Source organism: Suricata suricatta, chromosome 4 (genome assembly GCF_006229205.1).
Source record: "Suricata suricatta isolate VVHF042 chromosome 4, meerkat_22Aug2017_6uvM2_HiC, whole genome shotgun sequence".
NCBI classification, from domain to species: Eukaryota; Metazoa; Chordata; class Mammalia; order Carnivora; family Herpestidae; genus Suricata; species Suricata suricatta.
In genome coordinates, this window is record NC_043703.1 from 10037854 (window position 1) to 10065190 (window position 27337).

A 27337-nucleotide genomic window follows, 5' to 3' on the forward strand; every position below is an offset into this window, starting at 1 on the left:
TATCGCTGGTTATGGTGTTATCAGGAATGTAAGGTGTCGCCAAAAAGACCAGTTTGTGCCTGTCACTTCCCCTCCGCCGTGGCCTTATGGAAGTCAGTTGACGGGACAGTATTTGTGTCTGGGCGTGTTTGTAGACTGGAGCTCTGTGACTTTGTACCTTGAGGTCACAACCTTGTTTAAAGGAAACTGTATGATCTGTGTTTCCTGGATACAGAGTTGCTCTGTCTCCTGCTTACTTTTTCGTCCTTCAGATCTGTTTGAAACACAGTCTGCCTTCCTACAGGGAGTGTCTCTTCCCCCGAGCTCGGCACTGAAACAGATACTGTGCCCTGGACCACGGTGCCCCGCGCGCATTTCCAGCCGCGGTCCTTTGCCCACATCCTCCTTTGCTACAGAAATCTGAACCATCCTTCAAGGCCTAGTGCAATGTCCATTTCTTCCGTGACATCTTTGCTATTTCAGAGCCAGCTGTTTGTCCCCACCTGAAGTCCTGCAGCCTTCTCGCCTTCTCTGCTGGACCTATTGGCCAGCACCTTACTGTCTCCTGTTTACTGGTAAACTCATGCGTCACGGCCTTGCCTTTATAACTAGGCTTTTCCATTCTGGGAAACAATTCTGATTCCTAGGTAAACTATACCTCTAACAGTCCCTAATATCATACTAAGTGCTTGTAACTCTTACCTGATCTGTGGATCAACGTGAGCAGGTCGCTGTCCAAGTGTTATCTCTGGTGTGACTGTTGGAGTTACACTTTCTAGTTATTTGTTATTATGAATCTGCCTCAGTTGGCATGTTTTCCTTTTCTTTCCCTGCCCTGCTATTGCTCACTTGAGTTCCCTGAACACCTGTCCCCCTCTGACTTCTACAATGATCAAGCAGGTCAGAGCTGAGTTTGAGGAATCTTCTGGATTATAGGCAGCCTCCAGGATTTTGTTTTTCTTAGTGCTTTTCCCTGGAATAATTTCATCATTGCCAACTAGGAAGCAATCTCGAAAGCCCATCTCATTGGTTCCATGCCAGTAGACAAAACAACTCCTGAATTCATCATTCAGATTAGTACCAAGTCACCTGAAATAGGGGGTCCCTGGGTGGCTCAGTCAGTTAAGCATCCAACTTTGGCTCAGGTCACGATCTCACAGTCTGTGGGTTTGAGTTCCACATCGGGCTCTATTTTGACAGCTCAGAGCCTGGAGCCTGCTTTGGATTCTGTGTCTCCCTCTCTCATTCTCTCTCTCTCTCGCTCTCTCTCTCTCTCCTCTGTGTATCTCTGTTTACACTGTGTATGTGTGTGTGTGTATGTGTGTGTGAAAAATAAACATTTAAAAAAAAAGAACCTGAAACAGGTGGAAAGTGGATTAGAGAACAGTTTACTGGACAATACCAAGAAACAGTCTAGTGTTTGCCTCCGTGCTACTTTCTCTGGACACTGAAAAGCCGATTCAGATATAAGAGGTTACTACTGATGAGCACAGCCAATGTGTCACATAGCTGTGACCTGTGGTCCCACAAGCTTGTTTGCATTTCTGCCCAAATAAAAGTAAAAGTAGAAAGTAAACTTATATGATAGACTCAATCATATAATGATGCTTTAGTAAAAAAAATTCATGTCTAGTGTTTTCATACTGTTATCTATCTAATGTATGTAATGATTTGTCAGTATATTATCCCTTCACATTCCGAAACTAATAAGCCACACTTACAATTTTTCAGCTTCGCAAGTCTGTCTTCAGCATCAGAGCAAGGAATCTTCTAGAAAAGGAGACTGCAGTCACTAAAATATTAAGGTAACGCCATTAAACACTGAGACATATTTAAGCCCAGGTGGGATTATACTCAGCGAAGCAAACATTTTCTATTTCATGAAGTAATTTTCTGAGTATCAGCATGCACTTTCTACCAGAAAGTAGGTCTGGGTAACTATGTAGTTACAAATAATGTCAAATACATCATTTATATCTTTCCTGTAAAAGCAATATTTGATTAGCTCAGTCATGCATTTTTCTTTTCATGCCCATACACATGAATCATAAGTATAAACATTTACAAAACGATGAAAATAACTTATTTTCATTCTTCCATGTTCTATGTCTTATTATATATAAAGGACAAATCACAATCTAAGTGGGATAATGGTAAGCTTTTTAGAAGTAATTATGATTTATTAACCTATTAAGAATAAATGTATTTAAAACCTATAAGAATCAAAAGCATATCCATTTTAAAATGCTTATGAAAATGCATAATTTCCACATTGCTTTCTTAAACCTGCCTTGATGAAGTATCAGAAAGGAAAATCAGGGGCGCCTGGGGGACTCAGTCGGTTAAGCATCTGGCTTTGGCTCAGGTCATGATCTCGCAGTTCATGGGTTCAAGCCCCGCATCGGGCTCTGTGCTGACAGCTCAGAGCCTGGAGCCTGCTTCGGATTCTGTGTCTCCCTCTCTCTCTGACCCTCCCCTGCTTGCGCTGTCTCTCAAAAATAAATAAAAACCATTAAAAATTTTTTAAAAAAAGAAAGGAAAATCAATCTAGCTACTTAAGTATTTTACAAGACTGTGTCATCATGTGAAAGACCATGATCTTTATAAAAATGCACGAGCATTTGGAATGTAATTAATGGTGCACATATTACACAGACACACGTGACGACACAGCTAAATCCTGGAGACTGAAAGGAGGATGGCTGATGAGACAAAGGATGAATTTACGCTGGGAAGGCCCCTCCCTCCCGACCTGTGCGAGAGGAAGCTGTAGACTCTCTTCCCGTCTACCTTTGTTCCAGGAATAGTCCTGAAAGAGTTTTTGCCAGAGCGTGTATGACAACATGGATGACTGTAATGAGGAAATAAGGCTGACATATATGGTTTGAGACACTGTTCTGAGTTTATAATAGTCCTTGAAATTTGTGTGCCGAAAACAATGCCAACAAGACAGTATTCCCTGTGTTCATTCTTTTCCCCGCTGACAGTTCCGGCACAGATGAGAGTCTGTGTGGCAGTGCCTTTTATGAGATGAGAAAATCATTTCTGGGATTATATATGATCACCACAAGATATGATGTGATGATCGTACAAGCTCTGGCTGGAAAGGTCTGAGACAGGAAAGATTTCTCAGCAAATTCCTAACAACCAACATCCCAATTTCAGTTTGTGTCCAGTTGGCTCAATCCTGGCATTGCCATCAGATAACGTCATGGGGTCGGCCTTGAACGCTAGGTGGTACTCCAGGGTCTTTATCAAGCTGTAACTCTATACTAGATGAACCCTGGCAGGGTCCATCGCTAGCGTCTTGAAGACGCTCCCCTGTTCACACAACACAGACTGTGCCCGCACACTGACGGGGAAGAGAACTCAGCCTCAAATCCGCAACGACCCAGGAGGGGATTGTAATACTCTGAGCCTGTGTTCAGAGCCTACCTGCCACATTAGGAACTGAAATGACATTATTCACCTCCCCAGAATAACTACCTTCCTGAGTGTGCCGCGGGGTTCCCAGAGAATTCCAGAGCCCAGGCAGACGGGCATACCTGGGCAAAGCCACTTCTAGAACCTCACTTCCCTGGGAATTCTTTCTTAAATTTGGTCTTCCAGTCTTCTTTTCCACTACCTTTTCCTTATTCACATGCTCCCAGTTTACAAAAATGTTTTAAAAAAGTGAGATTGTTATCCACACACAAGGAAGGTGAAACTGCGGTACATATTGATCTGGGTTCCCAAACACAGTGACTGTTCTCATGCGAGTTTCCTCAGAACGGGGGGTCCCATTGAGCAATAGCCTATTGTCTATCTAGGTGACAAGTTTCTGGAAAACTCCTCCCAAGTATTCATCTACCTTAGAGCTAGGCCTTAGAAATAACACAGATCTTATAAGAACTAGGGCGAGATGTCAAACTGATTGCTTCTTTGGGTGCGCTTAACTTTATTCATAATTGACAGTGGCCATGCTCCTACCTCTAATATTATACCTCATTATGATGTAACCTCTAAGTAAGAAGGTCAGAACTGACTGGGTCAACGCCTATGGGTCGATGGGCATTTTTCTACACTATTTTTCAATGAACAACAACTGACAAGAAGAACAAAGAAGAAGGGACAAGAGAAATTAAAAAGAAAGAAAAGAAAAACATTTGCGGTCACCTCAGGGTAGACAATCCAAATAGGCCTCCCGAAATGGGGAAGAAGAAGATTCTGCCTTCGCTCAGGACCTTCTTACCCCCTGGAGACTCTCTTTTCCTCGGCTCAGAAATTCTCTTTGTTCATTAAACTGCAGTGTTCCTGGGTGAGTTAGAAGTAGAAAGACAAATGCTGCATGATGTCAGTTACATGTGGAATCAACAAAAGTTAAATTCTAAGAAACAGAGGAGATTGGGGATTGCCTGGAGCTTGGGGGGGGGGGCAAAAGGGGAGATGGCAGTCAAAGGATACATATTCCCAGTTATAAGCTGAGTAAGTTCTGAGGATCTAAGGTATAGTCTGGTGACTCTAGTTAATGCTGTATTGCATACTTGAAACTTGCTAAGAGAGTGGATCTTAAATGTTCTCACCTCGTGCACGTGCACACACACATACATAATTATGGAAGCTGATGCATGTGTTAACTAACCTTATTGGTGGTGATCACTTCACAATATATACATACATCGAATCATGTATATTTACCCAACATTGTCAATTATCCCTCACTAAAGCTGGGGGGGAAATAGCCACTCCCATGGCAATTTGCATTTTGGACGGAGGCTTTGAAAAAATGAAAGGACAAGGAGGTACAGATTCTGTATCTTTTTTTTAATGTTTTTTTTATTTATTTTTGAGAGAGAAAGAGAGACTGAGCACTAGTGGGAGAAGGGCAGAGAGAGAAAGAGGGAGACACAGAATTTGAAGCAGGCTCCAGGCTCTGAGCTGTCAGCACAGAGCCCTATGTGGGACTCGAACTCGTGAACCATGAGATCGTGACCTGAGCCGAAGTCGAACGCTTACCTGACTGAGCCACCCAGGCGCCCTCAGGTTCTGTATCTGAATGCATGGGTCTGCCTTGATACAAACGAACAGAAGTCCAGCAGAGACTTGTCTTTGTGCTCTGCCTCTCTTGATTTTCCTAAGTCTCTTATTTCCTTAGCCTTCTTGTCCTCAGTTTCATCTAAGAGGCTGCTCCCCAGGGAGGCAGGCAGGCAGTCTTATAGGAAGGCACAGAAAGAAGACCTCAGCTGAATCATTTTGTCAAGTATGTCACAGGTGGACATTTGTGCTGATTTGGGCATACACAGAGATATGTCACATAAACTTTAAATCTAATGTGATTTAAGAAGATGCCATGAAATACTAATGTCTTAGAAATAACTTTTAAAAATAATAAACATTTGGGGGAAATAATACAAAACAAATCCCGGATCTAAGGTATCTCGAGACCAGGCTATGTAAACAGGTTACTTATTTAAACCCCTTATTTATTTTCTGGGAGTTTAAAGGTCAGAGGAGGTGATCCTGAGGGTCCGTCTAATTCTAATGCAGCTACTAGACTTGGTGTCAGAAGGCCTGGACCAGCATCTGGCTCTGGTCCTCTCCAACCACAAGCCACTCACTTAGCACAGACTGCCCCAAGTGCTCATCCGAATACTCTGTTGGTCAATCAAAGGGAAACATGGCTTCAGCATTATTAACAAAACCTCACAAGGGCTAGGTCAGGAGTGGATACTTGCAAGGTTTTGGGTTTGGGTTTGACTGTTTTTAGTGCTTGAGATTGGGCAGAATTCCTGATGTAAGATTTTTACATCATTTCCCAATATATACAAACATCGCATCATTATTTTGTGATGCTGTAATGTGTGCTGTAAGCTAATACATCATTATATGTCAATTGTACCTCAAGTTTATTTGTTTATTTATTTATTTATTTTTAGAGAAAGCATGGGAGCGGGAGAGAGGGACAGAGGGAGAGAGACTCTTTTTTCTTTTTTTAAAAAAAATTATTTATCTTTTGTGAGAGAGAGTGAGCAGGGAAGGAGCAAAGAGAGAGAGAATCCCAAGCAGCCTCTGCACTGTCAGTACATTGCCTTAAGTGGGGCTCAAACTCACGAACCATAAAATTATGACCTTAGCAAAGTCAGATGCTTACCCAACTGAGCCGCCCAGGCACGCCGAGAGAGAATCAAGCAGGATGCATGCTCAGTGTGGAGCCCGATGTGGGGCTCGATCCCACAACCCTGAGATCATGACCTGTGCAGGAATCAGAGTCAGTCGCTCACCTGACTGAACCACCCAGGTGTCCCGATGTACCTCAGTTTTAAACAAAGAGTGTAGGACTCCCGCGGACACACAAGTAACAAGCACCTGTTTCAGGCCGGTACCACCACTTTCCTGGCGGGGGCGGCACTGGGGATGGGCGCACGGTAGGGAGCACACCCCTTTGCGGCCCCCCCCCCCCCGCCCTGTGCTCCCAAGGTCCTGGCTTCATCTTTCATTTGTCAGTGGTTCAATGGAGTTCGCACGTCTGTTTTTCTCCTTCCTTGCGGATGTGGGGTGATTTCTGAGAAGAGAAATAAATGGTGACCTGCTGTCCTGTTCACTCCAGGAATCGATTCTATTCTGTCCTTTGAATTTTTAAGCACATACATGTATTACCTTTAAAAATAAATGTAACTAATTTTTAAAAACAGCATTTAAAAAAGCAATGGTGAGGGTTGATGGGCCCCACCGGGCAGGGTCTTGGCCTGAGTGTTGATCAGCACCAATTATTTGTAGGTGATTGTTTTGACCGGTTGAGTGGCATATTATCTAGAGACAGGCTGGTCCATTATTAGTCCATAACTCAGACGCAAGGATTTTCAGAAAGTTCCTGAAGCTAACAATGACATTACTTATTGGCTAACGGCCTTACCTTCTCAGACAGGAAATTCCTGGAGTGAATAGGAAAGTCATATTGATGGAGAGGCCTGAGTTCCCAGTACTGATAATTAAAGCTGGGGTCTCAGTTCTCCTGGGAGCCACGTTTCTGTTTGAAACAGGATCCATGCTATTCTAGAAAAAAGTACGCTATATACCTTTACTATGAACGGGAAATTCAAGCTGACAAAGGGAAAAGTCAGAGAGAAAGGTGCTTGGAGTCTGAGGTATATGAGTCACTGGAGTCTCCAGTACCTTCTCTGCGCAGTCATCTTCAGTGCGTTCATTTGTGTTCTTCTAGGTAGTATTTTTGAAAATTAATCCATGCTCTGAGAGATAGAAAGGAAATTCTCGGTATTTGTAGGAACTCTGTGAGAGAGGCGGAAGTGGGGCGTTTTTACGGAACTTGAGAAGAGGGTCACGTGCCTGCCTACAGGGGCTTCACTGGGTGCAAATGAGCATCTGTATTCTCTCTCTCTCTGTCTTGTTTTTTAACTTTCAAGACTTATCTGGAGAGGATTGCAAGACAGGACACTCCACCACCTAAACTGTAACACCCAGGGTTGCTGTTAAATCCACTCTTGTTTTGACTCCGCCCGTACCGCAAACTGCCTTCAAAAAGCAGTGACCTTTTCACTACATCAGAGAAAATCAAAACAATAGCAGTGTGCTTTCAAAAGCATCGCAGCCTCTACTGAGATTTCTCTAAGTCAGACACCTGAAATTGAGCAAAACTGCACTATTATTGCTGCTAGGCTGAATGCATAGAGAAATGTCAGAATAAAATAATTAAACATTTTGTATTAGTTTAGAAAAGTCCATCCCTTCGTGGATGTCCATCAGTAACTCACTAGTTAGGAAATATCTTTATAACCCTTTTTGAATGATCAGTCTAGCCTAGTATTTGCATTCCGGTATTTGGATCTATGACCAAATCCTCCTTGCTGGGCATTCATATTAATAATTTCTTAAAGTCTGAGGAATAGTCTTTAGTTAAATGCTACTTACTATAAAAAATTTAAGTATACTTAATGACATATGTGGGGTTAGTTTTCCTCTAAGAGAATCGTTTTTATTGACTACAAAGATAATTGCTATACTACTGAAATATAAATAAAATCAGAACGCATTTGTTAAGACATCGATTTTTAAGTGACATTAGCTGGATTTTCTTCCTGAGGGAAAGGACTTGCTCGTTCAAGAAATACTTGTGCCGCGTCTTCTATGTGCCAGGCATTTTCCAGGATACGGGACACATAGATTATCCCCTCCAGGAGGTCATATTTGCGTGGAGTACGTGTTTACGACCCTATTCAGATGGAGGAGTCTTCAGTAATATCACTAGTTCTCTGAACACAACTGTGACAAGAAAATTCATACCGAACATAGACATGGTTCCCTTACTGAGTGACTTTAATAATTGAAATCATTTATCTAAAATTGTTTCATAAGATAAAGTGTTTTCTCTCTTAAGCTGTATTTACATTATGCCACAAAAAAATGCCTTCCCAACATGAAGATAGAGGAGTAGGAAAAGAGAAATGGGGAAAGAATAATGAATATTTATTAAGACACACATATGATGCTCAGGTCTTATACATATTATCTCAGTCAATGTGTACAACACACCTATTCAGGAAAAATACTATCATTACCCCCACGTTACACGTGACAAAACTGAGTCTTAGACTGGGCAAGGACTTTCTCCCAAGATCACATATCACAGAAATGGCCTTGGGCATCACACAGATACCAACTACAACCTGATTTCCCAAACGGGCAGCCATATTTATGTGTCCCCAACAACTAATGAAACTAAGCTCTTTCATATACTGGAAAGTGACTGTGTGCTATATTTTACAAGCTCTGTCTCACTAGGTCCTTGTAGCAAACCCTGAAAGACAAGATTATTAGCTCTGTTTAGAGATGGAAAATAAAGTCTCAGGAAGCTTAGTTGACCTTCCTGAATCACCTTATCTAGTAAATCAGGGAGCCAGGGAACCAGGGATGAAACCCTTGTCGGGGTAACTCTGAAATCCATGTATTAACTGTGATTCTATGCTTTTAAATTATAGAGGATTCTTTGTTTTCATCCACTCTGTTGACAACCACTTGTTCCCGTACTGGTGGATGCTGCTCGTGGTATACAACATGTTAGGCATCATACAGAGTTGTCAGGTTGAGGGGCAATTAGAAGCTGAAACCTAGCCCCCACTGTACCTGCTAAGGCACACCCGCCTTGCCGGGCAGTGCCCCTGGCATAAGACTCCATCTCTCAAGAGGAACGGGCCTCTTTTTCCAATTTATGCAAAGGTACTACATGGGCTGCAAGCATCCTTGCTCTCTGAGGCAGCTGACATCTTTGGGACCATAACTCTCTCCAATCTCATTCTCCTCCCTCCATACTCTCCGTAAAACTTCCCATGGTAGAGGGGGGCCAGTGTCAGTTGTTTTGGGGTAACAGAAGTGTCTTCGTGGCAGATCTTTTGCTGGATATCTGTTGCAACTCAAACCGCAGTCCCTGATGGAAAAGTCAGCTCAGGAAAGCTCATGTCTGGACTGAAATTGTGTGGCCTGCTTGATTCTGACCTACAAAGGTCACCTCACTCCTGTTCAAATCCAGACAGTCACAGAGTATGCTGTGTTATAGTAGAAATGGAAAGAGGTCGGGCTTTGCAGTCAGCCACACTTGGCTTTGAATCCTCCGAGTCGTGGTTAAGTCCTTGGGAAGTCTCAACTTCTGCGCCTTTCAAGTTGGGATACAAGCAACCCCATAGGAGTAAACGAACTGTATGCATCAAGTGCTCAGGGGCTCAGTCACCGATCTGGGTTAGCATTCTGGCTCCCCCATTAACATTAAAGGTATCATCAGATCATTTGTTCACGTCATTTGGTGGATATGCTCTCAAACTAATAATATAGATTCATCAACCACAGTTGGCATCCTCTAGAACTGGCTGGAAGTCTTGGGAATGGAGACCCACAGTCCTTGAAATGTCTGAAGTGCAACTGGCACATTCTCTTCTGTGCTTGGATGGCCCAGGGGGGAAAATGGTCCTACCTCAGCATCGGGAGACCTAGCCAAACAGGTGGAGACAAGCATGTTGCAAGGAAAAGGGAGAGGGGGACGTTGAGGACATGGTCATGGGTGTTGGTAAAGGTGAGCCTGATTGACTTGGCAGGTGGAAGAGTGATCAAGCGTAGGATTTTTTTTTCCCAACATAAACTTAGATTGTATTGCAGTTTCACTTAACAGTATATAAAATGCTGTGTTGTGACAGGTATCAACTATCCATTAGATACTGAATCAATTTTTCTTAAGCACTACTAACTGCTTGCTTTTCTTGAAGCTAGATCATTCTGAAAGTTTCCTGTTAGACCTATGAGTGGAAACATATGGTATCTGTCCTTCTCTGCCTGACTTATTTCACTTAGCATGACACCCTCAAGGTGGCAATGAGAAAGAATGAAATATGGCCATTTGTAGGAGCGTAGGATTTAAATCAAGATCGCCACTTGGTAAGAAGGACTGGTGATCAGGGCGCGAGGCACGGCTGGAAGAGGACGTAGATCTGCCCTCAGAGGCACCATTAGCCAAAGAACAGTACTGCCGTGGTGGAGACAAGCGTGGCATTGTTTCTGCATGGGTTGTAACTGCCTCTCTGGACCTTTGGTGTGTGGATCACTTTGGAGCCCTGTAACTTCTGGGTGGGCGAGGACTTAGCTGGGGCTGAATGAGGGTGTGTCTGTCCTCTGGCCTCTTCGGTCCCCGCTCTCCCACGGCTGCCTCTCCAGGGCTCAGGACAGATGAACGGACACCTGGGCTCTCCTCTGGAACAGAAGCACCTAGGTCACACTCCTCTGGAAGACATTTGAGCCTAATGTCACAGAGACTGAGGAGATGGTGGCGTTTTCACGAGGAAGGAATTCAAATTAAACCCCCCCGCGCTGCCCTCCAGGGGACCACCTGGCCTTGTGCCCATCGTTAGCCAGATGATAAGGGAAATCTGAGAAAAGGACAGACGACCCTCTTCATTCTTCTTCTGTTCTCCCCTGTCTAGACCCAGAGCGCCCAGCTCTCTGAAGCCGGCCCAATTAAATGGAAATCTAAGAGAGCTTAAGAATGCAAAGCATTAGCATCTTACCCCGCAAGTGCTCCCCGTGTGACAAGCTCTTCTTTTCAAAGTCTCGTTTCATCTTTCAGCCTAGCAATTCTGCAGCTTTGGATGAGGTCATGTTAGTTCTCTGCGGGCCCTACCTGCTGGCCTGACTGGCACCGCCTGGAGGGCCCGGTGCCTTGCAGCCTCTCCCGGATCTTCCCGTTAGACTTGCCCGCCACTCAGTGGACTGCGCTCCAGCACAGGAGGGGAAGGTACTGGAAAAACACCTCGGGCGAGGGGAGTTTGGGTCAGCCTCTGACAGAGCAGCGACTCTTTATGACAAACATTTGGCAAGAATAACCCGAAGTTTTCAGGAAACAGAGCGTTGGGTATTAATACACTCAACATTAATAAAATATTAAATTATTAACATCTGATTTATTATACATATCTGTTAACACATGCAATGTATTTGTAGATATTAATATATTGAATACTAATTATTAAGATTGGATATATTGCCATCAAAACGTCAAATATTAATCAAATATAATATTAAATATTAGTTATCATAAATATTTATCTGTGATTCTATTAAGGCTGCTTCGTTGTTGGTTTTTCTTATTCATGAGATTTAAAAACTGTGTAGACTAGTTGAAAGACCATTTGGAGATACAGAAACTAAGTACACGGAATTTAAGTACATTCAGAGAGCAACGAGGAGACAAGATCTGTGGGTACACGCACTTGTATACAACATAATACGTGAAGATTGCAAAGAGGCAAAATAGAACTTCATTTAAGCAAAATAATATATGTATTTTTTTGCTTTTTTTAAACCAAACTTTCCTTGAGCATTTCTTAAATATTTTTATCGAGATAGAATTGGCATATAACATTGTCTTAATTTCAGTTGTACCACATACTCATTTGAAGGGATTTGTATGTATTATGAAATGACTGGGGTGCCTGGGGGCCTCAGTCAGTCAAGCGTCTGACTTTAACTCAGGGCATGATCTCACAGTTCATGGTTCAAGCCCCGCGTCAGGCTCTGCGCTGACAGCTAGCTCAGAGCCTGGAGCCTGCTTCAGATTCTGTGTCTCCCTCTCTCTCTGCCCCTCCCCCACTCATGCTCTGTCCAAATAAATGTTGAAAAGAAAACTTAAAAAAAAAAGCAATGATTATCACAGTAAGTCTAGATAACATCCATCACCATGCACAGTAAAGTAATATATTCCAAAGATGTTTTTCTGGTTATTTCCCGTTTTGTGGTAATCAAAATATGTTCTATTTTGTTGAGATTGTACATGATTTGTACAGTATTACAAAGTGATTATAATAGTGTTATGGGTCAGGAAAGCTACTATTAAATTTTACCTAACAGATGCAGCAAAATATTTTAACAGGGTTTTTCTTTTACTTTTTTACCATTGGAGCATAAAGCAGTAAGTAGTACAAGAAAATCCCATCTCAGTAGAAAAATTGGTTCATATGGTTTATGCAATATTTGCAAAATTTCACTTTTGTTATAATAAAAAGTTCAATCTTTGCATTGTAATTTACATTTTTCTGAGTCCGATGGAGCGTTACCAAATTTAAACCCCAGTGTAGTGTGGGGTTTCAGACATCCTATTTGCTGAATTTTAATAGATGCACTAAAGGCCTGGATTTCCCATGAGCTGATTTTCTTTTTTATTTATCATACCTGCATAGGATAAGACAATAAGGCTTCTTTTATGTTTCAGTCCACAAAGAGGGTTCTGGTGGCCCATACGTTTACATGTGTACGTATGACAATGTTGTTTTGAATAGCATGAGATGGGAAAGGACATGACCCAGCAATAGCACTGCTAGGGATTTACCCAAGGGGTACAGAAGTGCTGATGCATAGGAGCACATGTACCCCAATGTTCATAGCGGCACTGTCAACAATAGCCAAATCGTGGAAAGAGCTTAAATGTCCATCACCTGATGAGTGGATCAAGAAGATGTGATATATATACACAATGGAGTATTACATGGCAATGAGGAAGAATGAAATCTGGCCACTTGTAGGAAAGTGGATGGACCTCGAGGGTGTCATGCGAAGCGAAATAAGTCAGGCAGAGAAGGACAGATACCATATGTTTGCACTCATAGGTCTAACAGGAGAACAGGAGAAACCTAATGGAGGACCAGGGGGAGGGGAAGAGGGAAAGAGAGTTGGGGAGAGAGAGGGACGCAAAACTTGAGAGACTACTGAATGCTGAAAATGAACTGAGGATTGAAGGGGAAGGGGGAGGGGGGAAAAGAGGTGGTGGTGATGGAGGAGGGCACTTGTGGGGAAGAGCACTGGGTGTTGTATGGAAACCAATTTGACAATAAAATATTTATTAAAAAAAAGACTGAAGGAATAAGTTAGATAAAAATTTAAATAATTAAAAATTAAAAAAAGAAAAAAGGAAAGGACAAATCCAAATCCGCTGTGGCTATTAAAAGAGCCATATCCATTTACTCCGGACTGGGCTGACTCCCAAAGGAGTGGGGTATTCACTCCATAGAAATGCAGCTTTCTCCTCAGCTCAGCAAGAGGCCCTTACAGAGGAGTTCGCCTACTAAAGTCCACTGGTGTCTTCACTTCAGAGGATCTCACTGTCACTCTCCCGGAGGCAGGTGAGAGCCCTTTCCAGAAAATACTCATCCCCACCCTTCTCTTGCACCATTCTCCAGCCACGGTCTCGCGTAATCACCCCAGAAGGACTGTTTTCCTGCTTTCTGTCGCTGTGGTTACATTATATTAACCAACATCTGATAATACTTTGCAGTGCGTTAACTTGTGGAGCCCAAGGTTGGAGTAAAATCCCTCCACTGTCAGGCTCTGCAGACTTACACTGCGGTTCCTTTAGATGGTAATTACATTTAATACCAGATGGTTTCGTGCAATCTAACTTTTCTGTAATGAACGAACATTATTTGAAGCCTCATAGGCCTCTCTCTTTCATTACAGAATGTACAGGCTTTTCCCACACCCTTGTTCTGGAACATTAAGAAAGAAGATATGGAGACAGAGAAGAAAGAAACCGAGGACCCCCTGCTACTATTTCTATAAACAACTAGTGGTGTTTAAGGGCTAATAAAGCTCCGAAGATCTCTCTTATAACCATAATCTTTGGGCCAATTTAAAAATATTTTTGATGGAGAAATGTCAAGAAAAATAGAGACAATTTCTTAAGATATGATTCTCTTCCTTCCACTGCCATAAAAGACTACATATATATATATATATGTATATATATATAGTCATCTAAGAGGCAATTGAAATTCCACAGCACAAAGGCAATGCAGAGAGAGGAAGAAAAAAAAGGAATCAATCTTTCATATGTTTTTTTCAAAGGCTTGGCAAGAAACCAGGGGTAATATTTTTGCAACTGGGAACGTGTGTTTGCTGAAGAATATTCCCACATTTGAATCATCGTCCGGGGTCCTGGTCTTGTTTTACTTTCAAAGGTAGAGAGGGCATAACATTAACCCCAACTGGGAAAAGGAAAATGCCTCACTGTAATTCTCCTCCAGGGAGCAGGGATAAAGGGATTACATATGCCTGCATGATGGAGAATTTCCTCACTCAGACAAGACAAAAGACCTCATTCTTTTCCACCAGACACTTGAAGCCTTGTGCCTCCCAGTTCCGGAAGGCAAGCAGGCAGATGGGTCTTTTATATAAAACCACTAGATGGAGTTTCTAAGAAGTGGGCTGGCTAGTCCTTGCCATCGTGAAGAGACTTGGGGAAGACGATGAAGACTAATTCCACCGCTCTGTGACTCTGTGGTCTTTCCCCTAAAGAAGGCCAGACCGTCCCTCAAGTTCGTGGTGTGTATTTTCCATACGATTAGCTTTGCTTTTTCTCTAGGCAACAAATAAGTGAACGTTTTCATCCTGAAAATGTCTCTTTCTTCTATCTTCAGGTGAGACTGAAAGGCATCTAAATTCTAATGAAAAATGTAGAGTGACAAAATATAACTTAATTGAGTATTCAAATGCTTTTCCTTCTGACTAGGTCTATTACGAGGAAGTTTAATGATGTGCGCATCCTTGTTGGTAAAGCTGTAAAAGCCTCAAATTCCTTACTTATTGACTTCAGCTCGGTAGTGGATTCCTACTACCGTGTCCTACAGGACACTGTGTATGGGGACCACGTGCCCAGGGAGAGATCAGATCTCCCATTTAAGAAGTTGAAATGAGTCAGCTCTGCCTCATGTTGCATTGAAGTTCTCCCTTCACAGCTTTCACTGAGAATATCGATAAAGATTTATAAATTTTCTACCTGCAAGAAGCAATGTCTAATTTTTTTAAATTACCATCCCAGGGCCTCATCTGTTACAGGTGTGCAGCCCATTTCTTGAGTAGCACAGTATTCTAATGGGAGATAAAATTAACTTCCCCTTTAAAAAGCATATTTCAAATACATGCTGTGTGTGCTATTTGTGATTATTTCCGTGCTTTCTAAGCATGAAGTGATCAAAAGAGAAAATGTTTGATCCTCACAAAATTTCAAGGTTCATTCATTTCACAAATATTTATTAAGCACCTACTCTGTACAAAGGGAGGTAATAAATGAGCAGTAACTAAATAAACCTCTGCTCTCAGAGCTTTTTGGAGTGAGGCACATAGTAGGAACTGAAAGACCAGTGAGGTTGACAGGCCGGAGCGGGGTCCCTGATGGTGAGATGAGGCAGGTCCTGCCGGACTTTGAAGTCATGCTGAGCTTCTAGTCTTAGTCTTTCTTTGAAGAGCAGTAGGGTTGCTGAAGACTTTAAGACAGTGATCAGAACGGTCTTAGGTGCCAGTTGCTGTGTTAACAAGTAACTCCAAAGGTTGGTGATTGAAACAACACAGATTAATCTCACAGCCTCAGTCAGGAACCTGGGTGTGGCTGAGCCGGGTCTCTCATAAGGCTGCAGACCCTTTGACTCGCCTGGGAGGAATCCCCCTCCTAGCTGACTCTCAGGAGATGTAGTCCCTCACTAACAGTTCATTGCTTTGGTTCCTCACGCACTGTTCATGGAAGACTACCCCGTTCCTTAAGAAGCGAATCTCCCCACAAAACATCTCACCAGCATGGCAGTCTGTCTGGGCCCAACCAGCAGGTGAGGGGGAAGGAGAGAGTAAGGAAGATGAAATGTATGTCTTTTGTGACTTACCCCATCCCATTTGCCTTGCGTTGGTGAAGAGCAAGTGACGAGGTCCCGCCCACACTTCTGATTGCACAAGGGCATGAAAACCAGGAAGGAGGGCTCGCTAAGGACCATCTGGGAAACACCTGCATGTAACATTGTAGGTGTTCATTTCAGGGATCACTTGCTGAGGAAAATAATATAATACGTTTATTGAGAGTGGACGCGTAGAGCTGGCTAAGAGGCTGCAGCTCTAGTCCGCTGTTGATCAGAGTCAGAACAGAGAAGACTTACCCTCCAGTGTGACCCTCTGGCACATTTGCTTCTCTGTCCTCCACCCACCCTCTGTTGAATGCTTTAATACCAACCATGACTTGCGATGAGACAGAAAAGTAAATAATAGCCACTAAAATGTGTACCGAGTGTCAATGTTTCCAAAGACCGGCGCATTCATAATCCTAGTCGATCCCCCACACTCCCTCCCTGTGAAGTTGCTGGAAGAGGTGGTCTTGTTCCCCGTTTTACACATAGGATGCGGAGGCTCAGAGAATGCCCATCACCTGCCTGAGGTCCCACAACCAGCAAAGCTGAGGTCGGAACGGCACAGTTCTAAACCTCTTGTGTTCGCAGATCGACTTCTCCATTACGCTTCAGTCCAAGGCAGAACTTTCTGTTCAAGCCCTGCTGTGGATATGAAAGGACTAACCTGATGTGCTCTTTGAACCTGGAGACTAGCAAGTTCTAGAACCAGCCCCGCACCTCCCTCAGCCTCTGTGCTCTCCTTGTACCTTCACCTCCCCACCCTGCACTTGACCACTCTGTCCCATGGCTCTGCCCATGGGCGTGCCAACAACCACACTTCCTAGAACACAAACAGACCCTAAAGAACTCATTGCCTAATAAGGGAAGTGATCAATGGTGACAAAATGCCATAAGCATTGAACAAGTGTGGTTAATACCATGCTTCAGAAACATGAGGCATAAAGCATTTCTCATGTGGTGAGTATTCATTTCTCACTTGATGTTATTTATCAGAACCCATTTATGTCCAAGTTTGTGACTATATTACGCATGTCAGAAGTACTTGTTGGTAGTTCAGAGTTTGGATGACAATAAATGCTTGTCTATACTAAAACTGTATTTCCTTTTGAAAATAATAAAACAGACTTCCACCATACTTTCGTGTGAACCTTGGCACATTGTATTAGAGAATGTGTAACATCTTCATGGAATCTGATCATGCCAGATTGAAGTGAATCATTTCCTACTAAGGCTGTTATTTTCCAAAATAACAAAATATTTTATATTATTAAAGAAGGTGATAATGGCTTATGTGTAAGGCTGTTTTATGCAGAACCATCAGACTGTGGCCTTCTTTCTATACCTGCTTCAATGTCCAGGTGTCCTCAGGGCACAAGCATAATGCCACTTTTTTTCCCTTGCTCCTTACATCTCCTCTCCTGCCCCAGATTTATACCTTTCCATATGAGTTCCTCCTTTCATCCATAGGAATCCTGTTGTGGGCAGCTCGCTTTTTTGTATAATGTAATTAGATTTTTCTCATATGTTTTCTTTTAGACAGATTTATGTATCTGTAGAAAAGTCCTTTTTTTCTGTACTGTTACCTGTTGTTTTATGGGAAAACTATTATACGCAAATAGCTTGTTATTAACTACAATGGATACAGTGTGAAGAAGAGGATTTTGAGTTTTAATTTAAGTAACATCCACCACTGTCATCAGAAGAGGAAAGCCGTCAAGAGCCTTCAGATGAACTGCCTGTCACGTGCCCAACCTCAATCCCTGCAAATTGCCTTCACCCACAGGTTTAGATAACAATTTGCCACATGACTGTGGCCCCTAGTTTTCAGCTACAAAATGCTAGCATTTAACTACAGAGTTTCCTACTTCACAAACTACTAGATACGCAAAGGAAACAGTGAGATACCAGAGCATTTGGTCTGAGAAGAGACTCAACAAGAGGCTGCTAAAAGAAGATGGAGGTAGTTGTTGACCTTTTTTTGGAGCAGACACAGGGACGAGCTGAGGTTCATGGCCGGCATAGGGGTCAGAGACAGTCACACTGAGCCTGAGGCACCAGAGTTGAGGTCCTCACACCATGGACAGATGGCTCCATCTGCCTGATTTCACTTTGCTCAGGGTATGTGGGTACCTCTGGAGTCCCAGGAAAAGAGGCGGTGGGTGAGCATTCCTTTGTTCAGAGCACACAGGGCTCTGGCAGGGTCCCCTGGGGGAGGAGATGAAGGCCACCAACGTGTGTGCTTGGCTCGAGCAGAACTCTGAAGTCACTCAATTCACACTCTAACTGGCCCAGAGTTACGAGCCCAGTGTTCTTGTTCTCACCACTATCTGGTTTAAAACTGTCCCAGCAAACACTGCGATATACACAGAAGAAAGTGACAGGAAGAGGAAATGGAAGCAATGCTTTTATATATTTTACACATAGAAGGGGCTGTCTTAGTCTGATGAAGCACATGTTTCTGATTGCAGGGTCGAGCTAAAACCAGCCCCCCCTTCACCCTGACCTCAAAGAGCGACCCATACAGAGGACAAAGATTCACATGTCACTTGTATGGTTGAAACTCCAGCTCATTTTATGATTAGGTTCTCAGTTCTCTAGATAGACCCCCGTGGGAAAGAAAGGACTGATCCTGAGCCAAAAGGAAAGAAGGGTTGATTTCTCACCACGCTTCAGCCTTGCTGTTACAAGGTGGAGTGGGTGGAAGAGGCGCCACAGGGTTTGGAGACTTTCCAATGGTGGGTGCATCTCCACCCTCTGTAGAGACCTTCCTGTTTTGTTCAGTCAGAGGAGGGAGTCTCAGTAGGATCCACAGAGTCACCCGAGCGGGTGTGGGTGTATTAAGTTGACTTGGGTGCTGGGACATCCATGACGTTCTGGAGTCAGTAGATGCAGTCCTAACTCTTCCCCCAGCAAGAATGGTCACACTGGGCTGTCACCAGCAGTCCCTTGTCACAGGCAGCTCAAAGCCAGACCTGTTCTTCCACTTCAAACGTAGCGGAGATGGCCGGCCCAAACGTGTATACTGTCATCAAGTTGTATGTGTTTTGTATTGAAGCCCTAAGGGCTCAACTACTTTAAGGGGGGGTCTTGTAACAAAGAATAAAGGTTACTAAGACAGTGGCTATAAGTTAGGCCTTGATGTTTACACAATGGGAGGGATCTATAGATCTATGCCAGGAGAGCATTGTTCTCCAGATGGATGTGCTCAGGATGCTTCATGATTTGCAGTCCTTGGTCCGGAAACAAACCTTAGTATACATAACATGAGACCGTGCTAAACCTTTGTGAACTCGACCTAACTTGTAAATGCACCTTCCTACGCGGCACCGTTCTAGTCATGGAAAGAAGCACAGTCTCTATCACTGCCATAAATCCTTGGTGTTTGATAAGATTTTGACTTTGGATTCTATCTCAAAATGAACTAAGAAGAGTGATTTGGGAGCGGGAGGGGGGTTGCTTCCTGTAACTCATTTCCATTCATTGGATTTGCATGATTTTCATGGGTATTTACCATAATTATCTTCATTGGCATCAAAAGCATTTTTACCTACTTGAATATACACATGATATCATAAGAGCTGCTTAAAAGTATGCTAAACAGACATGGATCTTTCTTGAAGATCTTAGCTCTGAAACAGTGATGATATAATTCAAAGTCAATCTAGATATGCATTTTAGGAAACATAAATATGAAAGTGTTATGTAAAGCAGTGACAGAAGTTATGTGTTAGGTGTTGAACAAATACAGCATCATAAGATATGCATACCATAAAATCTTTTCATTGTAGATCTGGGAGTTTTCTTTGAGATCAAGGTCTTGTCCTCACTTCACCAATAACAAAACTGGGCCATAGGTCACCAAACTAGTCAGTGACGGTGTCTCCTGTGAACAGAGGCCTCCGAGCCTGTATTTTTTTCTTTCCACTTGACTGCTATATCAAGGGAATTGCTGTCATTTTCAGTTGGAGAGAGATTTCTGGAAAAGGAATCTTCTTTTCTCTTTGAATCGTTCACACCCCAAGTGTTGAGTCACCCAGTTGTCTTCCCTCGTTAGCAAATCTGAAACTGTAGCAGCCCAGGTATGGCTTAGAGAGAGCGTGCCTTAAAAAGTCTTCAGAGTTTCGTGATTGCAGAGAAAGTAGTAACCAGATGCCTGTAAGCCACAGGCTTCAGCATGAGGTTTCTTCAGGTGTTAATCACAGCTTTAATTATTTCTCTTTACCACTAACTTTGCCTCTCACTTTATGTTTTTCTATTTTCCTGGAGTTCTGGAAAAATCTCCTTGGAACATGTTTTCCATCATCCCAGAGGCCTGGGTGGACGAGTCCTTCCCCAAAGGGCTGTTATTAAAAACCTCCTTGTCTAAATGCAAAACCAACATGATGCTTACGTGTGGTTAGGCAGGCCCTACCGCTAGCGGGGTCCTCGTGGCTGTTCTCTCCTCCGGTAGCGAGAGGCAGGTCGCAGTGGACGGGAGCCCTCTGTTTATTTATTTTTTTTCTCTGTTTACTTTCTAACACCACCGCGTCGCTCTGACAGTCCTGCTTTGTAAGTGTTCTTGACACCGAGCCTCAAGCCCGTTTTCCTTCACCGTTATGGGTCATTTGCTGTGTTTTGCCTTATCATCGGCGTTTCCTTAAAAATACTAAGAATAACGAGCAGTTATGTATTATTCATCCCAAGTGTACAGATCATGCATTTATCTCGGGCTCCTGTTTTTTCTAGAGCTTGCACTCGGCAGCGCATGCTGAGCGGATCATTCGAGGGGCAGCCGGCGAAGGAGAGGTCAATCCTCAGTGTGCAGCATCACATCCGCCAGGAGCGCAGGTAAACACACCAGGGGACGAGGCTGCAGAGAAGCCAACGGGAAGGAGGTGTACGGAAATGCTCTCTGTGCACAGCCCCGGTTAGCGGACAGACGTGGGTGAGGAACGTGCTTCCGTTTGCTGACGGCAACCGCCATTAAACTCACAATCAGATTCAAAGATTCAAAAAAAATCTCGCAAAAGCCTCTTCCTTGGTAATAGCCAAATTCTTTTAAGATCAGAAGGAAAAATTCTGAAATTTGCTAGATGGGATCAAAAGCATTTGAATAAACTAAACGTTTCTGCCGTGAAAACACATAATAAGCATTGGTGATGGTATCCGAAAAGTTACTTTATTTTGTTCTTGTAATGGTCATTGCTTGAAAGGCAAAATTTGGTCTTGGATGTATTGACTTGTTGGTTGTGGTGGTTTTAGATCTCTAAGACACGGATCCAACAGCCAGAGGATCAGCCGGGGGAAATCTCTCGAAACCTTGACTCAAGACGTAAGTTCTAAGCAATGCTTTGGATTTGGGAAGCATGATTATGAAAATTCTTTTAAATGACTGTTTAGACAATTCCAGCACCTGGGTCCTTGTGTCCCATTGTCCAGTCTCTGTAAGACTTCATGCCAGAGGGAATCAGGAAACTAAGGAAGCAAATTAAATGGCCAGTAGAGAAGAGTGACCATCCAAAAATCCGTACAAAATGATCTGTACAAAAATCCAGACATCCCACAAAGCACACGTCTTCATTAAGATAGCAACACATGGGGTCAGCCTGGATGGCTCAGTCATTGAGCATCTGACTCTCAATTTCAGCTCACATCATGATCCTGGGATCATAGGATCGAGCCCCCTGTCAGGCTCCATGCTGAGTGTGGAGCCTGCTTGAGATTCTCTCTCTCCCCCCCCTCTTTCCCTCTCTCTCTCTCTTTCTCTTTCTCTCCCTCTGCCCCTCCCCCATTCATGCTCACTCCTTCCCCTAAAATAAATTATAAAAAATTTTAAAATTCAAAAATATAAATAAAGATGGCAATACACAAGTGATGTGTCAGTTGCATTTGACAGACATTAAAAACATTCAAAGCATTTTATATAACTGATTTGCATCATAAACTTTAAACATTTACTAATTTCCAAATATTCCTGAACCTAGATCCAGTGTCTTTAACTTCGGGGCTTTACATACTAGGAAGTAAAATGTGATTTCTAGAAGAATTTTTCTGTCAAAGACTGCATAATATTTCCCAAGAATTTCTTTGCTCTTAGACTCTAGGTCACTCATTTATTTATTCATGGACTCAAAAAATATTTACCAAGTGCTTGTTATGCTCCAGGCCCTGTTCTAAGTGATGAGGAGTAGTGGGGAAACAAGACAAAACCTCTGTCTTCCAGAAGGTTACATCCTCGGAAAAGAGATTAAAAACTAAACAAGGAAACACCTATCTATTAATTTCTGGGGGTTCTTTTAAGTTATTGCCCATTATGTCTTCATTGCTGTGACAGCTTTGCTCTATATTATAAAGAAAAATCAAAAAATGTGAAGAAACCAAAGATGGAGATTTGGGGGCAGGAAATGCTAGCGAAGATGGTCATTGCTGGCACAGCTGTATTAGATCAGAGACCTGAATGAAGGGAAGAAACAAGCCACATGAAAACCCAGGGAAAACCACAGAGCCGTAGCTCTAACCTCTGGGTTAGACTCACAGCAGCTGCTAAGGGAGACTTGGAAAGTACATAATAAGTGATTAGCATTAGTGGAGTCCTCATTAAAATACAGGTCTTAAGTTGAGTCGGGCTGACTTGGCTAAGAAAGCAGAGGCCTGAGGATGGTGAAGAAGGCCTATCAAGAGAAGGGTAGCAAGCCTTAGGGTTTTTGGGGTTTTGTTGGTGCTTTTTTTTTCTTTACCACTTTCTCTCTTATTTCTCAAGATGTTCTGGAGTTTCCAGCATAATCCAACTGCTTTCAATCTGTAGAAGATTCTCTCTTAGAGCAAACTCTCCTAAGCGTTCCAGGTACAATTGACAGTGGAAGAAGTTGGTGCTGAGGACCCCTGATACCGTCATTACCCAATTCACAGGGCTCTGATTGGCCCATGTGTTAGCGCCGTGGCTTTTAAGCAGAGCTCTGTCGGAGATGATCTACCGTTTTGTCCTCATGGAATTGTGATCAGATCCAACACATAGCCTACGTATGTATAATTTGAGGACCAAACGTGTTGCATGGAGAAGATTTCTAGGTGAAAATTTAGAGAGGCAACACTAGTCCAAACACTTTCCTTCAGTATGATTCAGTAGAAATATCCAGTCTAGTTAAGAACTAACTTCGAACGTGGCTTTGAAAATATGTGTTTAAATATACACGACAAAAAGGCCCGACCTGAGTAGTCTCCATTCCAGAGGCTTAGCTCTTCTTCAAAAAATTTTTATCCTATTTTCTATACAGACATACGATGGAGACCCATCCCCCATCTTCTCCACAGCAGAAGGTTATGAGGTTCTGCTAACTTCCTGAGAAATCCCCGGATGTCTTTTCCCCATAACAGAAGCATCTAAAACAGAGATTCAGCTGTCTCGCTTACTCCGAATGATAGAAGATGCAGATAATTAAATCTAAGGCATACTTGTGATAATATCTATCAGGTTCTTTGAGCAATGGCTGTCCATTGCCCAGGGAGGGAAACCCAGAGTGGGGGTCCTACATGACAGGCCCCTCCTACCCCTCAGGCCTCAGTTTCTCCTGTCAGACATCCTGGCTGAGTCCCACAAGCAGACTGACCTCTCCTCTGCAGGTACCCAGCAGCCTGCATATCCTTCAAGTCTGTGCTCAGAAAACAGCTTCTTATAAGGACCTGCTCTGACCTGTCTATTTAAACTTGGAGCCTTCTGGAGGCGCCAGGGTGCTTCCGTTGGTTGAGCGTCGGACTCTTGGTTTCAGCTCAGGTCATGATGTCATGATTTGTGAGATCCAGCCGGTGCTGACAGAGCAGGGCCTGCTGGGAACTGTCTTTCTCCCCCTCTCTGCCTCTCCCACACACTCTAAATAAAACGGATATGCTTTCATAAAGAATATTTAAACTTGGAGCCTCCTAGCACTCTGTCCCCTTTGCTTTTTACCATAACACTAAACATTTTCTAACCCCTCCCTCCCTTATTGTGTTTGAATGTTTATCTGTCTTGCTGGACTAGAACATTAGTCCCACAAGAGCTGGATTTTATCCTTTATTTTTGCCTTTTTCCATACCCCCAGCACTACAACAGGGCCTGGCACATAATAGGTTCTCAATAAATATTTTAATTTTAAAAATACCCTTTAGAAGAGAAAAAATACCTTTGCTAACATGACTGTGGCCACTAACAATACGTAAGTTAAAATAAAGGTATTTCTTTCAGTGATCTTATTGGGCCTTCAGAAAAATCTTCCATTTTTATATGCCCCTTTTATTGTATTTCTAGCATTCCAACACAGTGAGATATAGAAACGCACAAAGAGAGGACAGTGAAATAAAGATGATCCAGGAAAAAAAGGAGCAAGCGGAAATGAAAAGGTACGGCGTCCTGCGGTGTTTCTCGTCTCGTTTCTGGACGGCAGCCCCTTAGCCTTACCATGCATCCGTCCCCTTCCAGGAAAGTGCAGGAAGAGGAGCTGCGAGAGAACCACCCGTACTTCGACAAGCCGCTGTTCATAGTGGGCCGGGAGCACAGGTTCCGGAACTTCTGCCGCGTGGTGGTCCGGGCTCGCTTCAACGCGTAAGTGCGCTCGGTTCAGCCCGGTGCCGCCGAGCCCGGTGCCGCCGAGTGGTGCACACAGCAGGGGGCGTGTCGTCCGTGGAAGAAGGAGCGTGTAATCCTAATGGGGTCACAAAATAAGCTGTGGGCTAATTAATCATGCTGCTCCTCTTTGCTGAGCAGCCGACCGGGTGGAAAACAAAGGTTGCAAGTAGTTAACATTTATATAAAACTCACCTTTGTAAAGCGCCGAGCAGCCATTTCTATTTGTTCACGTTTATGTCAGTGTTACTTCTCCGTATTTTGTTTTGGAAATACCGAACCCAAGGGTAGACTGAATGACACGGGCAAGGTCATTGCCCACCCCTTCTTTTAGACTTCTGGTTTCTTTGTCGTCAAAATCCCCTAATTGGTTTCTTTGAGAATAATGTAAAATAGAAATAAAGTTGACAAGTGCTTCTGCTACCAGCTCATGAGCTGAAAACCCACAGGCGGATGTCTCTGAAGACCTTAAGAATCCCGGAGGAAGTGTGAAGACTTTCCCTCTAAGTGGTTGGACCTTCCCTGATACCATTATTAGGAGCATATGATAATCATTATCTGTTGGGCTGAATTGTGTGTGTCCCCCTGCAAAAAAAAAAAAAAAAAAAAGTCATATATTGAAGCCTTAACCCCTAGTACCTCAGAATGTGACTTTATCTGGAAACAGCCTCTTTAAAGAGGTGATTAAATTAAAATGAGGTGATTCATGGGGGCCCTAATCCAATATGTCTGCTGTCCTTCTAAGAAGGGGAAATTTGGAGGCAACTGGGTGGCTCAGTTGGGCTTCGGCTCAGGTCATGATCTCACAGTTTGTGGGGTCAAGCCCCGCATTGGTCTCTGTGCTTACAGCTCAGCCTGGAGCCTGCCTTGGATTCTGTGTCTCCCTCTCTCTCTGGCCCTCCCCCATTCGTTCTCTGTCTTGCAAAAATGAATAAAGGTTTAAAAAAATTAAAAAGAGGAGGAAATTTGGACACAGACACCTATAGAGGGGAATAATGTGAAGACACAGAGAGAAGATGGCCATCTACAAGCCAAGGAGAGACACCTAGAACAGGGCCTTGCCTCCCGGCCCCAGAAACACCCAACCCCACCCACACCGTCCTCTCAGGCTTCTGGGCCTCCCGAACTACGAGAAAGTGTTTCTGTTGTTTAAGCTGCTCCGTCTGTGGTACTCTGTTACATCAGGCCTAGGAAACGAATGCAGTGTTGAGGATTTCAGGACAGGAGAACACCTTGCGATCCATTTGGGGTCATTTGTACCCACCGCCCTCCAGCAGAGGAGGGCAGTTAGGGCAGTGGAGGTTAAGGGCTTTGCTTGGACACAAGCTAGCGCACAGCTCTCTTTGACTACCAGTCCAGTGTTCCCTCTGCTGTTCTAGAAAGACTCTCACAGTTCAAAGCACCTGAGTGATAATGATTAAATCCTTCCCTGAGTGTTCACAAAGTAAAGAAAGAAGCCAGTAGTTTATAGAGTTGATCTGATCAGTTCCCCAAGTGAGTGTTTCATCTGGAATTATCCTGTTGGCTGCCTCCATGCTAACATCTAATTGCTAATTCTTCACTTCATTTAGTGTGGACTGACCCTCCTTTTGTCAGCACAGCAGCTGATGTGGACTGAGGAAGACTTTGTTGTAATTGGTAGCGCGTGTACACACACACACACACACACACACACACACACACACACACAGGCTGTCCGGAACTTCATTGAAGATTAGTCATGGGCTTCCAGAAAGTAAAACTTATAAGTGGGGACCCCAAGAAATCCTACATAAATCACTCCACAAGATCACAGCTAAATCCAGTACAAAGAACTCTATTTAATTTCTGGAGATTTACTTGAATAATCATGAGGAAACTCCTTGAACTGCTAAGGCAGAGATTTTAACTGAGTGTTTTTAAATGGAAGTCAAAATTTGACATTTTGTCACATCCATGTCAGAAATTGTTGAATGGAAGAGAGGCATCCGGGTGGCTCAGTGGGTTACTTACTCTTGATTTCAGCTCAGGCCATGATCTCAAAGCTCATGAGATGGAGCCCTTCGCCAGGCTCTATGCTGACAGCCTCCAGCCTCTTTGGGATTCTCTGTCCCCCTCTCTCTCTGCCCCTCTCTGCTCTCACTCTCTCTCAAAATAAATAAACAAACATTTAAAAAAAGAAATTATTGAATGGAATCATGAACCCTAAAATCAAATATTTTGAGAAATTTTAAACTTCTTTCACAAACATCAGTTGCAAACTCTTCTGATTTTTCTTTCATCTGATGCTCTCTGCCTTCCAAAGTCACACGGTTCCTGTATATTGTAATTTTATAGACGATGTAAAAGAGATTTTAGGTAGATAAGATGTTTATAAATACCATGCTGCCAAGTCATAACACGCTTGCTGTGTTGTGGAGTCTTGTGTTTGTTCTCTCTTACAGATCGAAAACAGATCCTGTCACAGGAGCTGTGAAAAATACAAAGTACCATCAACTTTAGTAAGCATTACAAAGTCTGTTTTCCATGCACATTTGAAATTTCAATGTACTATTTTATGCTGCATAAAAATATAAATATTACCCGTATTTTCTTGCCATATTGTGCT

General features: G+C 43.2%; 1 protein-coding gene across 3 annotated transcripts in view; it reads left to right on the forward strand.

Moving 5' to 3' along the window:
* The window catches only part of NALCN (sodium leak channel, non-selective), a 290407-nt gene that overhangs the window by 224907 nt on the left and 38163 nt on the right, over positions 1–27337 (forward strand). For 2 of the 3 annotated variants that reach the window (XM_029936474.1, XM_029936475.1), the window contains exons 17-22: positions 1711–1784; positions 20898–20999; positions 21414–21483; positions 24436–24527; positions 24607–24729; positions 27174–27230. In XM_029936474.1, coding sequence (XP_029792334.1) covers positions 1711–1784; positions 20898–20999; positions 21414–21483; positions 24436–24527; positions 24607–24729; positions 27174–27230 — 518 coding nt within the window. Of the gene's footprint in view, positions 1–1710; positions 1785–13541; positions 13629–20897; positions 21000–21413; positions 21484–24435; positions 24528–24606; positions 24730–27173; positions 27231–27337 lie in introns of all 3 variants that reach the window. The other variant, XM_029936476.1, reaches the window with a different exon arrangement.